Source organism: Euprymna scolopes, chromosome 39 (assembly GCF_053919585.1).
Source record: "Euprymna scolopes isolate OS-2025 chromosome 39, ASM5391958v1, whole genome shotgun sequence".
In the NCBI taxonomy this organism is placed as follows: domain Eukaryota; kingdom Metazoa; phylum Mollusca; class Cephalopoda; order Sepiida; family Sepiolidae; genus Euprymna; species Euprymna scolopes.
Window position 1 is genome coordinate 843109 of NC_136520.1, and position 14392 is coordinate 857500.

The following is a 14392-nucleotide window of genomic DNA, read 5'->3' on the forward strand; positions in this document are numbered from 1 at the left end:
TTGCTGCAGACGCTTTATTTCGAATTTGTTCTTCTACCGCCTTTGCTAACAAATTACACTCCTTGCACACAGACTTATGCCATCCAGGATGCTACATTTCGCCAGAACCATTCTAATCGCGGAGTAGCTTTCATGTCGGACGAACTAAAAGAATTCTTTCTTTCTCGGAGCATTGCTACTAGTCGAATGACTGCCTTCACTCGTTCAGTAACGAACAAGTTGAAAGATATAATGATATCATCTGTCAAACTGAGCCTGGCTCTACGGTCGAGAAAACTGCATATTACAAATTGAAAAAAAAAGACTAGATGCAGCACCTCACAGCATTCACTCACTTCTTTGCACTCCACTAATTTTACTCCTCACAAACGTGGCTTCAATTTCTAAAGGAAATCGACCACTGCAGATTCCATGCCCACCTAGCTAACAAACGCTAAGTCTTTCCCTTTAAAGCGACATGTATGCAAAAACAAATAGGAGCCCCTAGTCGAGACCGTAGACCTACTTGAAGTCAATCCTAACTATGCTTATGTTTGTTTCAATAATAGACTAACTGGTGGAGACAGAACTAAATCCTGTGTTGGAGAATCCAACAGCTACAGAATACACCTCTGCAATCCAAGAATCAGATCCTCTGCCAAGAGCTCTCAAAAGCTCCATCCTCGAGAATTCGACTCCTACTCCATTCCACTCAGATGATCGACAGGAGATCATCAGAGGATGATGAGGTGCTGAATTATCGACGTTGTACTAGAGTTCGTCGAAACCCTCCATATTTAGTTGAAAACTATCAGCTTTAAACTTTTGTCGCTTTTCTCTTTTTTTGCAAAGACCCGCTAGGTGTATCAGAAACCGACCTTACGAATGCGTGAAAAAATATTGAATAATTCGACCTCCTATCTTTCCAAGCTTATAACTACTTGAAAAATGTAATTCAACCCTAATTTTTTTTCAATTAAAGTAACAAAGACCAAAATTAAAACAAATAACAGGTTTAATAGCAAATTATGGAATATTTGTTTCTTTTTTAAATCGGTTTTCTTTAAAAAAGATTTGAAGAAAATAAACGAAATTAAACTTACGTCGATTATAAAAAATCGATATAAATTCCCAAAAATCACTTACCTATAAAAATTACTAATCAATGCGTAGTTCCATTCTTCATTGTTAAGAATTTATCCATATTTATATTTTAAAATCCATTTATTTTTTAAATAAAATAATTTTTTAAACGCCTATTTGAGAAGGCGCCATGATGCAAGAATTTTATGTTTTTATCGAAAACCGGAAGTATTTCTTTTATTGTTTTGAACTACGGATGGACAGAAGGAAGTAAAATCCACACGTTCGCATTAGTCGTCTAGCCTTGTCCGTGAAGAAATATGTGTTCCTATAGTTTAAAAATAGTCAATAAGTTATAAGATTTTGAGAAGGTAGCACAAAGGGTTGGTCTAAAAATCTGAAGCTATTCTGGTAGTGTTTCTTCAGAAAAAAAACATGGGCGATAGAGTGAAGCTAAGCAGTGACATCTTGAGGCCGTTCATGGGGAAAAGTGATGTCGTTTGGCTCAATAAACTCAAGCTGGTTGCTAAGTTGCAGAAAATCAGACACATAGAATCTTTAATCCTGCTGTATTTGAAGGGAAACGTGCTGTCAGTCTTCCAGTAGATGGGACAGAGCGACCAGACTAATACCGAGAGCATCGAGAAAGGCCTGAAGACTGTGTTTTTTGAAGATTCCTCTGAAGCCTATAACAAGCTGAGGAGAATTACCTGGACTGGAGAGTCGGTTGACGTATATGCAGCTGAGATAAGGCGACTGACAGGATTAGTCGGATATGTGGGACGAGGCTGCGAGTGGACTGTCAAGTGGCTAGCCTCTGTGACCACATCTCGTTGGAGTTGCAGTGGGATCGAAACTAGGGAGGTGGAGGAGCTGTTAAAGCATGCTAGAGTGCTGGCCAAGCATCCTGAAAACCTGGGGCAATTGCAACCTCTTCTCCTAGAGACGTCCCCAGTGAAAAGGTGTTGAAGGCCGGGGGTCTGTTGTGTGATACTTGATATATCGAGAACCCCACCTGATGAGGGGCTGCGAAGAGCCCAGGCTTAACATCAATGCGATGGGGCCGGGGAAACGTGACTGATGTGCTGTCTCAGAATAAAGTGGCTGTTAATAGAGTGCCACGCCACGTGCTGGACATAGAGGGTTTTGCTATATCAGATGATGAAGTAGAATAAGTCCCTCAAGAAGAATGCATGCAAAGGCTGCAGCGCGAGCAAAGGCGTCCAGCCTGGATGGCAGACTACGAAACCGATTTTTAATCTTTAAGATCAAGAGGGACTGTAGTAAAATGACTTACCTTCCTCTGGCCGTGAACTGGAAAGAAAAGTGTAACGGAGAAAGATGGCGTCTTTGATCAGTTTTGCCAATAGGAAAGTCTTGTGAAGTTGCGAGATTTCACATGTTACACATGCAAATTAACATAAAAAGCCTCCGTTTTTTTCTGGACACAATCAGATACTAACTCGGTCAAGTAGGTAGCGCGAAGCCCTGATCTAAAAACCTCAGTATCATCAATTCAAGACAATTAAACAATGATTTATTTCTCATGCAAAAACGAGAAAACTCATTTTCCACGCAAAATCAATAATATACAAATTGATTTCAAACTAATTTATCACTTGGCAAAGTATATTGTACAAATAGTAAATATTATTTGAAAATATTGCATTATATTTGATAACAGTAAAATGTATGAAATATTGATAATAGTAAAATGTATGAAATATTGATAACAGCAAAATGTATGAAATATTGATAACAGCAAAATGTATGAAATATTGATAACAATAAAATGTATGAAATATTGATAGCAGTAAAATGTATGAAATATTGATAGCAGTAAAATGTATGAAATATTGATAACAGCAAAATAGTATAAAATTCTATAGATAAAAAAATGTATTTAGAAATACAGGAAGAAAACTGTACATTGTTTCTACGCATTTTGAGGATTATTTGTCTTTGTGGTAAAGTGTAAAAGTATGCAAATTGGTTTACGAACGTGACCTTTTTATGCGTTTTTATGAATCGTATTCAAATATTAACACATAAAACATACGGATCAATTTAGTATTAAAAACGTTCCTTAAAATACAATTTAAAATTCTTTTGTATTAATTCACCAGATATATTTATCATCTTTTTTTAAATTCTTCCTTCTCATCCAATTGGCATTCATGATTACCGGAATTTATCTTCAGGATGAAGTTGCTTGTGTTCCAACCAACTTTTTTTTAAATTTCTGTTACCACAATCCAAACATTCTACTTTAAAAATTCATTTCCTGATTCAAAGAAATCATTCAAATGCAAATGGTGTGTAAGATTACTGAAATTTATCGCATGATTTCATTGTAATGGATTGGCTACATGAGAATATAGTGTTTGTCAAGTCTCAGAATCTTTATTGCGATAGATAAACTTTGATCATGAGTTTCTATCAAGCATGCTTTTTATGATATTAAACCTCCATGTAAATATATAATTCACCAGAATATTTGTCTCATTATTCTGCAACATATTGAATTGCTTTGAAAAAAAGTCACATTTTTCACAAGAACATAGTTTCTAACATTTTTTAGCATATGATACCATTCAGTTGTTTAAAAGGCCAAACAGTTCCCATCAATATAGTTTCAATTTACTATGTATATGAATATACTGCATCACATATGGCTTATCTGTAAAAATGACAAATGATATAATTACCACGATATTGTTTTCGTGTGTCGAAACAATGTTACAGTGTAAATGATGCAAATACTTTCTAAGAATATTGATTTTTAAGTATCAACATATTAAATTTATTTGAAGAGGAAGAGTCACATAGTTTAAAGGAATCTCGTTTTTAGTCAGTCTATAGAGCGTTCCTTATCTATATAGCCCTGAGTGAATTCCCCCAGGAATTACTTTGCACATGGTGAGCCAATTCTTCCAGTTTTCTGCAATGGAAATTATTTGTGTATTTTTCGTGACTCTTGTGAGCAAACCTGTTTTCTGAATCTGTCTCAATTGAAAGACTGTCTTGTCCAAAATGTTTGGCTAGTTTCGCAATGCATGTTGTTCTGCTGGCTCTTGTTTCATGATGTTCGTGTGCCATTTTGAGGTTTGGATTTTGGCAACTCATCAAATAGTGGCAGAATGCTGATGGTCAATTTTCGAGAGATCCATACCCCTTGCTCCTCTTTTTTTTTTTTTTTAATTTTTTTTTTACACAGAGATCACCACTTATCAAGGCCCAGAAGCCACTCAGGGATAAGGGTTATTGCAAGTACATTATGTTAGTGAGGAGATTTGATGAAATGTTTACTTAAGGGGGCGGTTCATTAGGAATTTGTTAACATTAGACTTGAAGACATCCAAGTTGTAGTCCGGAGGGAAGCAGGCAGACGGAACAGAGTTCCACAGGCGTGCAGTTCTAAGAAAGAAGGTTTGTTCATGAAATCCGCGTTTTGATTTAGGCACAGATATAGAGTGGGGGAAATTTTTCACAGTGGATTCAGCTAGACGGGTGTTTTTCGTGAAAGATTGGCGAGGGGGGACCAGGGATTGGAGTTCAGACGAGCACCTGCCATGAAAATAACGATAAAACAAGGATAGGCTTGCAACGTCTCTTCTGTGGGAGAGGGGTTGCAGGGTAGAGAAAAGGGCATCCCCCACTAAACCACGAAGTCTATTTTGTACTCTGTCAAGGCATGATAGGCTGTTTTTGGCAGCTCCTGCCCAGATATGGCAGCAGTATTCCATCCTTGGCCGTACTTGGCTTTTATATAGATAGAGAATTGCATCAGTAGTGAGATATCTTCTGGAGCGGTAGAAGGATCCCACCATCTTTCCTCTGAGCAGATACAGACTAGACAGAGACTGCTTTCTGTCTGTTGTTCTGCCTAGTATCAGCGTTTACTGTGCTTTATTGTCCAGTATGTTTATGTCCTCTTGTGGCCAGTCAACAATGCCAGATTTTTATGTTATAGGCATGGCTAGGTGGTTAACTGTTTACTCACGTTCACCCTAAACAAGGCATATCGCTATTTGGACATAAGAAGCAACTATTTGGGACTGTGCATAGGAAAGATTAACAAGATATAGGTGTACGTTATATTTAAAATTCTGCATATCAGTACGGTCAGGGAAACAGGTAGCAGTAAGGGCATCCCAGAGTCTAGCTGTTTGAAGAAAGAAACTATTAGAGTAGAAAGATTTCTGGTATTTAGAGAACTCAACTGTTAAGTGGTGTTATTTGTTGCTAAGCAGGGTTGTCGAGGATATGTACGTCGAAGAGATACAAAGTACAATGAGTTAATCACAGCACAGTCTATTAAAATATTTGTAAAACAAGCACAGAAATGCAACAAAGCATTGAGCATTGGGTTGCGGCTTAACTGGATAAGCAGGACGTAAGGTGGAGAGGTTTTGGGGCGCTATCTAAGAGAGAGAGAGATTAGTGGTAGATGCACTAGCTCAAATGTGGCAACAATATTCCATGACTTTGATCTTTACAGATTTTCCTTATATGGCATATATATTCTCTGCCAATTATTTCTCTCCCATCTTAAAATGCTAGACAGAATAGTCTCTTCTATGCTAAGTATTTATATTTTTCCTGCTATTTTAGGTCTTTTATATTAGTATCTTCACCAAGCTGTTTTCCCTGTATTCGTATAAGCTGCAGTGTAAAAGAAGCACTAGATTTCATAATAATATTATATCTCTCTTTTATTTCATTTTCCTTCAGTGAGAATTCTCAAAAATCTAGAGGTCTTTTACTTGGGCTAACACTTGAACTCTATATAAGACACTAACATATTCTAATGTTCCATTAATGTTCCTTATCTCTCAAACACTGAGTAAAGAAGTTAAGAACATCATTGACCTCTCCCCAGTTGCTACTTGATGGAACATCATTTGGAAAAGGCGCGCCAGTTAATGTGAGTAAGCCATACCGAGATTTTATTTCAGCTGCAAATACTAAGGGGCTTGAATATTTGGTGTTTATGTTATGGAAAAATATTCTCATGCCATGCACGCATGTGTCGCACCATATTTTCTTTCCGTGCATACAAAGAGCCACAAATTTCACAGGAATATGGTTTCTCTCTATTTTTTCATTTTTCTTATCATTTTGTTTAAGCCAGGGATGGGGCATCCTACCAGATGCCAAACATACACCTGCTATTTTAGACACTCCAACCGAGAGATCTTTTTAAGATTCTAACCGTCCCTTTAAGTGCAATTCTTTGAATCTCCTTTGCACTTGGTTTACCTGGTATATTTGTAAAATAGTTTGTAAAATTCTTTTTCATAAGTCCGGTTGCTCCTATAATTACTGGAATGATAGATATCTTCTTAAGGTTCCAGTTTCTTTTCATGTCATACATAAGACCCTGGTATTTAGTAATCTTTTCCCTCTCAGCTCTGTTTAACCCAGCATCATTCGGGACACTCGCGAGTATGCGTTCGCATATGTCGCAACATATGTGCTTTCTGTGTAAAAGAAGAGCCACATATTTCACAAGAATATGGTTTCTCTCCAGTATGTGTTCGCATATGTAGCAACATATTTTTTTTAATTGTAAAAGAAGAGCCACATACTTCACAAAAATATGGTTTCTCTCCAGTATGTGTTCGCATATGTAGCATCATACTATGTTTTATTCTAAAAGAAGAACCACATACTTCGCAAGAATATGGTTTCTCTCCAGTATGTGTTCGTTTATGTTTCAGCATACTTTGTTTCTCTGTAAAGGAAAAGCCACATACTTCACAAGAATATGGTTTCTCTCCAGTATGGGTTCGCATATGTAGTAACATACTTTGTTTCTGTGTAAAAGAAGAGCCACATACTTTACAAGAATATGGTTTCTCTCCAGTATGGGTTCGCATATGTACCAACATACCTTGTTTCTGTGTAAAAGAAGAGCCACATACTTCACAAAAATATGGTTTCTCTCCAGTATGTGTTCGTTTATGTTTCAGCATACTTTGTTTCGTTGTAAAGGAAAAGCCACATACTTCACAAGAATATGGTTTCTCTCCAGTATGGGTTCGCATATGTAGCAACATACCTTGTTTCTGTGTAAAAGAAGAGCCACATACTTCACAAGAATATGGTTTCTCTCCAGTATGTGTTCGCATATGTACCAACATATTTTTTTTAATTGTAAAAGAAGAGCCACATACTTCACAAAAATATGGTTTCTCTCCAGTATGTGTTCGTTTATGTTTCAGCATACTTTGTTTCTGTGTAAAGGAAAAGCCACATACTTCACAAGAATATGGTTTCTCTCCAGTATGGGTTCGCATATGTTGCAACATACCTTGTTTCCGTGTAAAAGAAGAGCCACATACTTCACAAGAATATGGTTTCTCTCCAGTATGTGTTCGCATATGTAGCAACATATTTTTTTTAATTGTAAAAGAAGAGCCACATACTTCACAAAAATATGGTTTCTCTCCAGTATGGGTTCGCATATGTTGCAACATGTTTTGTTTTTGTGTAAAAGATGAGCCACATACTTCACAAGAATATGGTTTCTCTCCAGTATGTGTTCGTTTATGTTTCAGCATAATTTGTTTCTCTGTAAAGGAAAAGCCACATACTTCACAAGAATATGGTTTCTCTCCAGTATGGGTTCGCATATGTCGCAACATGTTTTGTTTTTGTGTAAAAGATGAGCCACATACTTCACAAGAATATGGTTTTTCTTCAGTATGGGTTCGCATATGTCGCAACATATTGTGCTTTTGCTTAAAAATAGAACCACAAACTTCACAAGAATATGAATCTCTTCTGGTATCAGATTTACAGTTCATTGTTGAAATTGAAATATATTAGATGTTATATTACAATTTAATTATATGTCTTTTATATTATACTTTTATGTGAGAAACAAAATTACTTATGAATTAACCACACGTTTTAAATTTGTTATGGATGAGAATTTAGTCTTTTGAATAAATTTCTAAGTGAATTTATAATATATAAGCACAGGAACAGTTGCGACATGCAATCGAGTCAATGTTTTAATAAATCCAACTAATCCAAGATAAAATACGTGACAAGAAAATGTGTTGTACTATATACTATGATTACTATTAATTTTACTGAGAAAAAAGAGATTAACAATGGTATTTGTATCTTTAACACAATTCACATACATATAAAACTAATAAAAAGTTAAAAACATATTTTTGTAAGATATTTTCATATTTCAAATCAGGAAGGAAATGTAGATCCACTCAAATCCAATGATCCTTGTTTCCTCATGAATGATATTCTGCAAAATTAAAAAGAATTAAAAAATAACTTTGAAGAAAACAAAAAGTTATGCATATTTTGCAATATTATAACAATTAAAATATATCTTAAATGCACCGTCATATTTTATAGGAAATAAATGTCGCTTAAAAATAAAAGATATACTACTTGTTTTATTTAATTCCTCGATTTCTGTATTAAAATGAGTCTTCATATGAAAAATTAATGAGACTCGTTTTCTTATTTAAACTTATGGTTGAAGTAAGAATAAAAAGACATAGTTGAAGGAAAATATCAAGTGATCAAAGCTGAAAGAATTTTCCTTACGAATATTACAATCTCAGTTGCATGGTGACACAATGTACTTAAATCTGGTACCAGATATTAATAGTGCAGGCTACTGCCAATCCAATATCCGATGAACTGAGAAAGTTACAACAAAGCCAATCCAAAAGTAATGTACACAAGAATGAATCCCCCTTCCTTCCTTAGTGAACGACCATGATTGCTAACTCCAGCACGTTATGTTTACAAAAGGCAGCTTACACAACAGAATTTGTTGATTTAATTTTTTCTCTTGTTAAATTTTTTCCCATTATTCACTGAGAGCTTCTCTGATGTCGACGTTTGTTATGAACACATATTCGTGAAATGAAAACAAAGACCTGTGTCAGTTTATTTCATTCCTTGTTTGATTTTTTCTCTTTCATTCATTGCCGTCTTGAAGCGCAGGTTGACAATCCTGTTTTTACTTGACAATGGACAACAACTCAATCTGTTGAATGAAGATCTTCTTCTGTTAATGGTAACACTGCCCACACAGGAAGGCAGATCATCAATAGTTGTCCATATATATATATATATATATATATATATATATATATATATACTTTTGCATATATATATATATATATGCAAAAGTAAAAACTTATGTACGATTTGCACATCACCAGCACCACACTCTTTATATTACATTATATCAGGGGCAATCCAATATAAGAAAAAAATACAAATTAAAGTAAATAATGAAGTTAAAATTACAAAGAAAACCATATTAATAAACTATACACAATAAATATAATTAAAAATAAATAATAATAAATACATAAAAAAGTGGTAGTAGGCAGGCAGGCTTGAACCTGTGCCACGAAGGAGGAAAAGAAAGTGAAATAAAATCTGATGTCTTAGCCAATTGGAAGTCAAAAGCATTGAAATTAACCAAAGTCAATCCAACGGTAACAATGACTTTCTAAAATGTTGACGAAAAAAGTCGACCCCTTCTTATAAAAAACGGCCAAGTTTTGGCCAATTTTTCGATATTTGTCGTCCGAGACAACAAGCTTCAAAAAGATACTGATCTTGTCAGGATCCATCGCCTCTGTCGAAAGTTACTGCAAGACATATGAACATACATACATCTCTAGTTTCATATCTTCTCTCTCCCCCTCTGTCTTTCTTAACAGTTTATAGGCGCCCCCTCGCTGTATTTTCGTATGTTCTCTCTTTCTCTCCTTTTCTTTTTCCGGATGTTTACAAATTCACTGAGAGCAGACAACAATATAAAGCGCGATAAAACAGAATTTTCTCTCTCGATCTTTTTTTTATAATATTAAAAGTAATTATTGTCTCAAATTATATATTTTTTTCACATATTTGTACCCCCCCTATATTAGAAAAAAAAAGAAAATCTTTTCCAAAGACTTTTTTTTTTATACTTACTTTGTCCAGTTCCACACGTTTTCGTGTGATATTGAAGTCTCTTGGAATTATCTTACGATCTTCTAAAAGAAACATACAAGAAGTGTTCTAGGTTATCCATATTATACACGGGATAAAGCATCAGCACAAACGTTGTTCACTCCTCTGATATGCTGGATTTTCAAGTTATATTCTTGTAGAATCAAACTCCAGTTTAATAATCGTCGATTTTGATTCTTCATCTTGTATAAGAAAGTAAGGGAGTTGTGGTCAGTATAAACGAGTATTTGCGTACACGAGGAAGAAACATACACGTCGAAATGGCTTAAGCTGAGGACGAGGGCTAACGTCTCCTTCTCAACAGTCGAATATCCCCTTTGATACGCATTAAACTTCCTGGAAAAGTAGCTAACTGGATGTTCAATACCGGCTGAATCTGTCTGGAGTAATACGGAACCAAGACCAGAATCACTGGCATCGATGGCTAAACGGAATGGCTGTGAGAAGTCAGGGGCTTTCAAAACAGGTTGAGCACATAGTAAAGATTTGATTTGCTCAAATGCTTTTTGACAAGTTGGGGTCCAGGAGAATTTCACCTTCTTGGACAGCATCTGGGTGAGTGGTAACGCTATGTCGGAAAAGTTTTGACAGAATTTCCTGTAATATCCGGCCATGCCGAGGAATCGCCTCAGACTCTTCAAATTAGCAGGGGCAGGGTAATCCACGATGCCTTGAATTTTTGCCTCAACCGGGGATACCTTCCCGTAGCCGACTGTATGTCCCAGGTATATAACTTCAGCCTTGCCAAAGTCGCTTTTAGCTAAATGAACCGTGAGGTTTGCTTGCCGAAGTCTATCCAATACGGCTCTCAAGGACGTTATGTGTTCAGCCCAGCTCTCATTATATACGACGATGTCGTTGATATAGATTTCAACATCGGATAGATCTCGCAAACATGAATTCATCATTCTCTGAAAGGTGGCTTGGGAGTTCTTCATCCCGAAGGGCATGACTCTATATTGGTACAAACCATGGGGTGTAACGAAAGCCGATATCTCTTTAGCACGCTCAGTCAAGGGTACACACCAATATCCTTTGAGTAGGTCTAGCTTAGAAATGTATGTGGCCTTGCCAATTTTGTCGATGCAGTCATCCATCCTGGGTATGGGGTGAGAGTCTGACTTTGTGATAGCATTCACTTTGCGGTAATCTGTGCAAAAGCGAATGGATCCGTCTGGTTTTCCAACTAACACACAAGGAGATGACCAGCTGCTCTGGCTAGGTTCAATGATGCCATGCTCGAGCATGTATCTGACTTCTTGTCTAATTATTTCTGCTTTATGTGGGCTTACACGATATGGGTGTTGCTTAATGAAGATGACCTTTTCGATTTCCACATCATGTTGCATGATGTTCGTTTGTTAAGAAACGTTGGGAAAGAGATCGCTATAGCTCTGAATGAGGACAGTCATATCGTTTCTTTCGCTATTTGTTAAATGAGATAGTACGGGTGTAAGATTGGCTAATATCTCTAAGTTTGATAGCCCCAGAGGGTGGTTGTCTTTCCCCGGGATCCTTTCACTGTCCTCCTCGGGTCCTTTTATGGAAGCGGACGGAGTTGTGACTACAATAAGGTTTATTTTATCCCTTTCAAAATACGGTTTGAGCATATTGATATGGCACATGTGTCGCCTTTCTACGATCAGGAGTATTTATTATATAGTTTAGTTCACTGACCTTCCGAGCAATGGTGTAGGGGCTGTGGAACCGAGCCTTAAGTGGATGACCAGATAATGGTAACAAAACAAGCACATTGTCTCCGACTTTGAAAGTCCTGGGGGTAGTATTTCGGTCATAATGTTGTTTCATTCTGGCTTGAGCTGTTCGTAATCTTTCACGTGCTAGTCGGCTGGTTTCATATAGTCGGTTTCTGAACCTTGACACATACTCCAGTATGGATTCACAGGTGACGCCTTCCTGCAGCCATTTTTCTTTTAACAATGCTAAGGGTCCACGTACTGAGTGGCCAAATATTAGTTCGAACGGGCTGAATCCTAGAGACTCCTGTGTGGCGTCTTGCGCTGCAAACATCAAAAAGGGAATACCCTCATCCCAATCTTTCTGGTGACTAAGACAATAGGTCCAGATCATGGTTTTCAGTGTAGAGTGAAATCTCTCTAGGGCACTTTGGGACTGGGGATGGTATGCGCTTGACTTTACGGTTTGTACGCCCAGTACACTCATAGACTGTCGAAACCTGGACATGAAGTTCGGTCCTTGATCAGACTGTATTAAAGCGCGATAAAACAGAATTTTCTCCCTCGACCTTTTTTTTTTATAATATTAAAAGTAATTATTGTCTCAAATTATATATTTTTTTCACATATTTGTAACACTTGCAAAATTCAGGGTTTATCTTTTCCCACTCTTCCTTCAATAAATCCCACCAATGATTTTGATTTTGGGGATTCCTCGTCTGTGCTCTTTCTCCAATCATTTTCCAAACATTTTCTATCGGATTCAGATCCGGACTTTGCACTGGCCAGTCCATTACTCTTATTTCTTCTTCCTCGAGGTAACTTATCACTTTTTTAGCTTTATGGCAAGAGGCGTTATCTTGCATAAAAATGCTTGGCTGATTAGGTGAATGGCGTAAGCTCTCAATGACATGTTGTTGAAGGAGCTGCTTATAAGTCTCCGCATTAACCCTACTATAGATTCGAACTAGAGGGCCAACTCCTTCCGAGGATATTATACCCAACACAATTACACTTCCCCTCCGAATTTAAGTGTCTTTTTAACACATTTCGAGGATAATCGTTCACCTGCTTTACACTGTACATGCTTCTTTCCATCAGATCCAAACAAATTGTTCATCAGTCCAGACGACATGCTCATGGGCAAACTTCAAACGGCTATTTTTGTTCTTCTTGGAGATCAAGGGGTTAGATACTGGCACCCTGGCATGAAATCCGGCAGGTGCTAACCGTCGAGAAACAGTTTTTCTAGATATATTTTTCTCAGTCTGTTCATTAAAACATGAGAAATTGATGGTGCAGATTTGAATCGGTCACTAAGAGCCTGCCTTACTATAATCCTATCTTCTTTTTGAGACGTTTTAGGGGATCTGCCGGTTTTACAGGATGCTTCTAATATATTTTTATTCTTATATCGAGCTATCACCCGATGAACAACACTTTTTGATCTTCGAACGATATTAGAAATTGTTGAAATTGATTTCTTTTCTTTGTAATTGTCTAAAATTAATTTTTTTCTTGGAAAGATAGAGTTTTGCGAGTCAGTGACGCCATTTTTCTTTGTTGTGCTTATCAGCAGTTCCAATATTAAAAACTAGCTATTTTTATGTAAAGTTTAGTCTCTTAAAAATGAATTTTCTTTTTCGTTCCTTATCTTTTGGCCAGGATAAATCCACAGATATAATTTTAAACTAAAATATTTCTCAATATTGAATCGTAATTGTTTTTAGGTACTAGTTTATACAGACTTATTCTATTTGTTTATTCTGAGTATTTCAGAATAATCAATGCACTAATTTTTTAAAAATATATATGAATAATTTTAAATTTTTTCTCTTCATTATATTATGGCCGATACTGTATATATAAATATATATATAAATATATATATATATATATATATATATATATATATATATATATATATATATATAAATATATACATATATAAATATGTACATATATGAATATACATATAAATATATACATATATACATACATATATATGAATAAATATATAAATATACACATACATAAATATATAGATAAATATATACATATATAAATATATACATAAATATATACACATATAAACATATAAATATATACATATACAAATATATACATTTATGAATATATACATGTATAAATATACAAGTTTATAAATATATACATATATAAATATATATATATACATATAAATATATACATATATAAATATATACATACATAAATATATACATACATAAATATATAAATTTATAAATATATACATAAATATATAAATTTATACATATATACATAAATATACAAATTTATAAATATATATATATCTATATACATATATAAATACATGCATATATAAATATATACATATATAAATATATACATATATAAATATATACATATATAAATATTTACATACATAAATATACATATACATAAATATATACATACAGAAACATATACATACATATATAAATAGATACATATATATATGCATATGGAAATATATATATACATATATAAATATATATACATATATATATACGTATGTAAATATATAGACATATATATGCATATGGAAATATATATACATATATAAACATATATACATA

At 35.1% G+C, this 14392-nt stretch overlaps 2 protein-coding genes across 3 annotated transcripts in view; both read right to left on the reverse strand.

The window, feature by feature from the left end:
• Positions 1–2658: 2658 nt before the first annotated feature.
• The window catches only part of LOC145263599 (uncharacterized), a 36826-nt gene continuing 25092 nt past the window's right edge, over positions 2659–14392 (reverse strand). Inside the window, exon 2 of one of the 2 annotated variants that reach the window (XM_080120442.1) lies at positions 2659–8338. In XM_080120442.1, the coding sequence (XP_079976568.1) occupies positions 6492–7874 (1383 nt within the window). In that variant the 5' untranslated portion in view covers positions 7875–8338 and the 3' untranslated portion in view covers positions 2659–6491. The remainder of the gene's footprint in view (positions 8339–14392) is intronic. The other variant, XM_080120441.1, reaches the window with a different exon arrangement.
• LOC145263567 (uncharacterized) lies at positions 11668–12168 on the reverse strand. The gene has a single exon (XM_080120414.1). The coding sequence runs from the start codon at positions 12166–12168 to the stop codon at positions 11668–11670; it is 501 nt and encodes a 166-aa protein (XP_079976540.1).

What these genes read in the sequence shown, in the direction of transcription:
- LOC145263567 (XM_080120414.1), bottom strand. Translation starts at nt 12,168, where the DNA reads ATGATCTGGACCTATTGTCTTAGTCACCAGAAAGATTGGGATGAGGGT.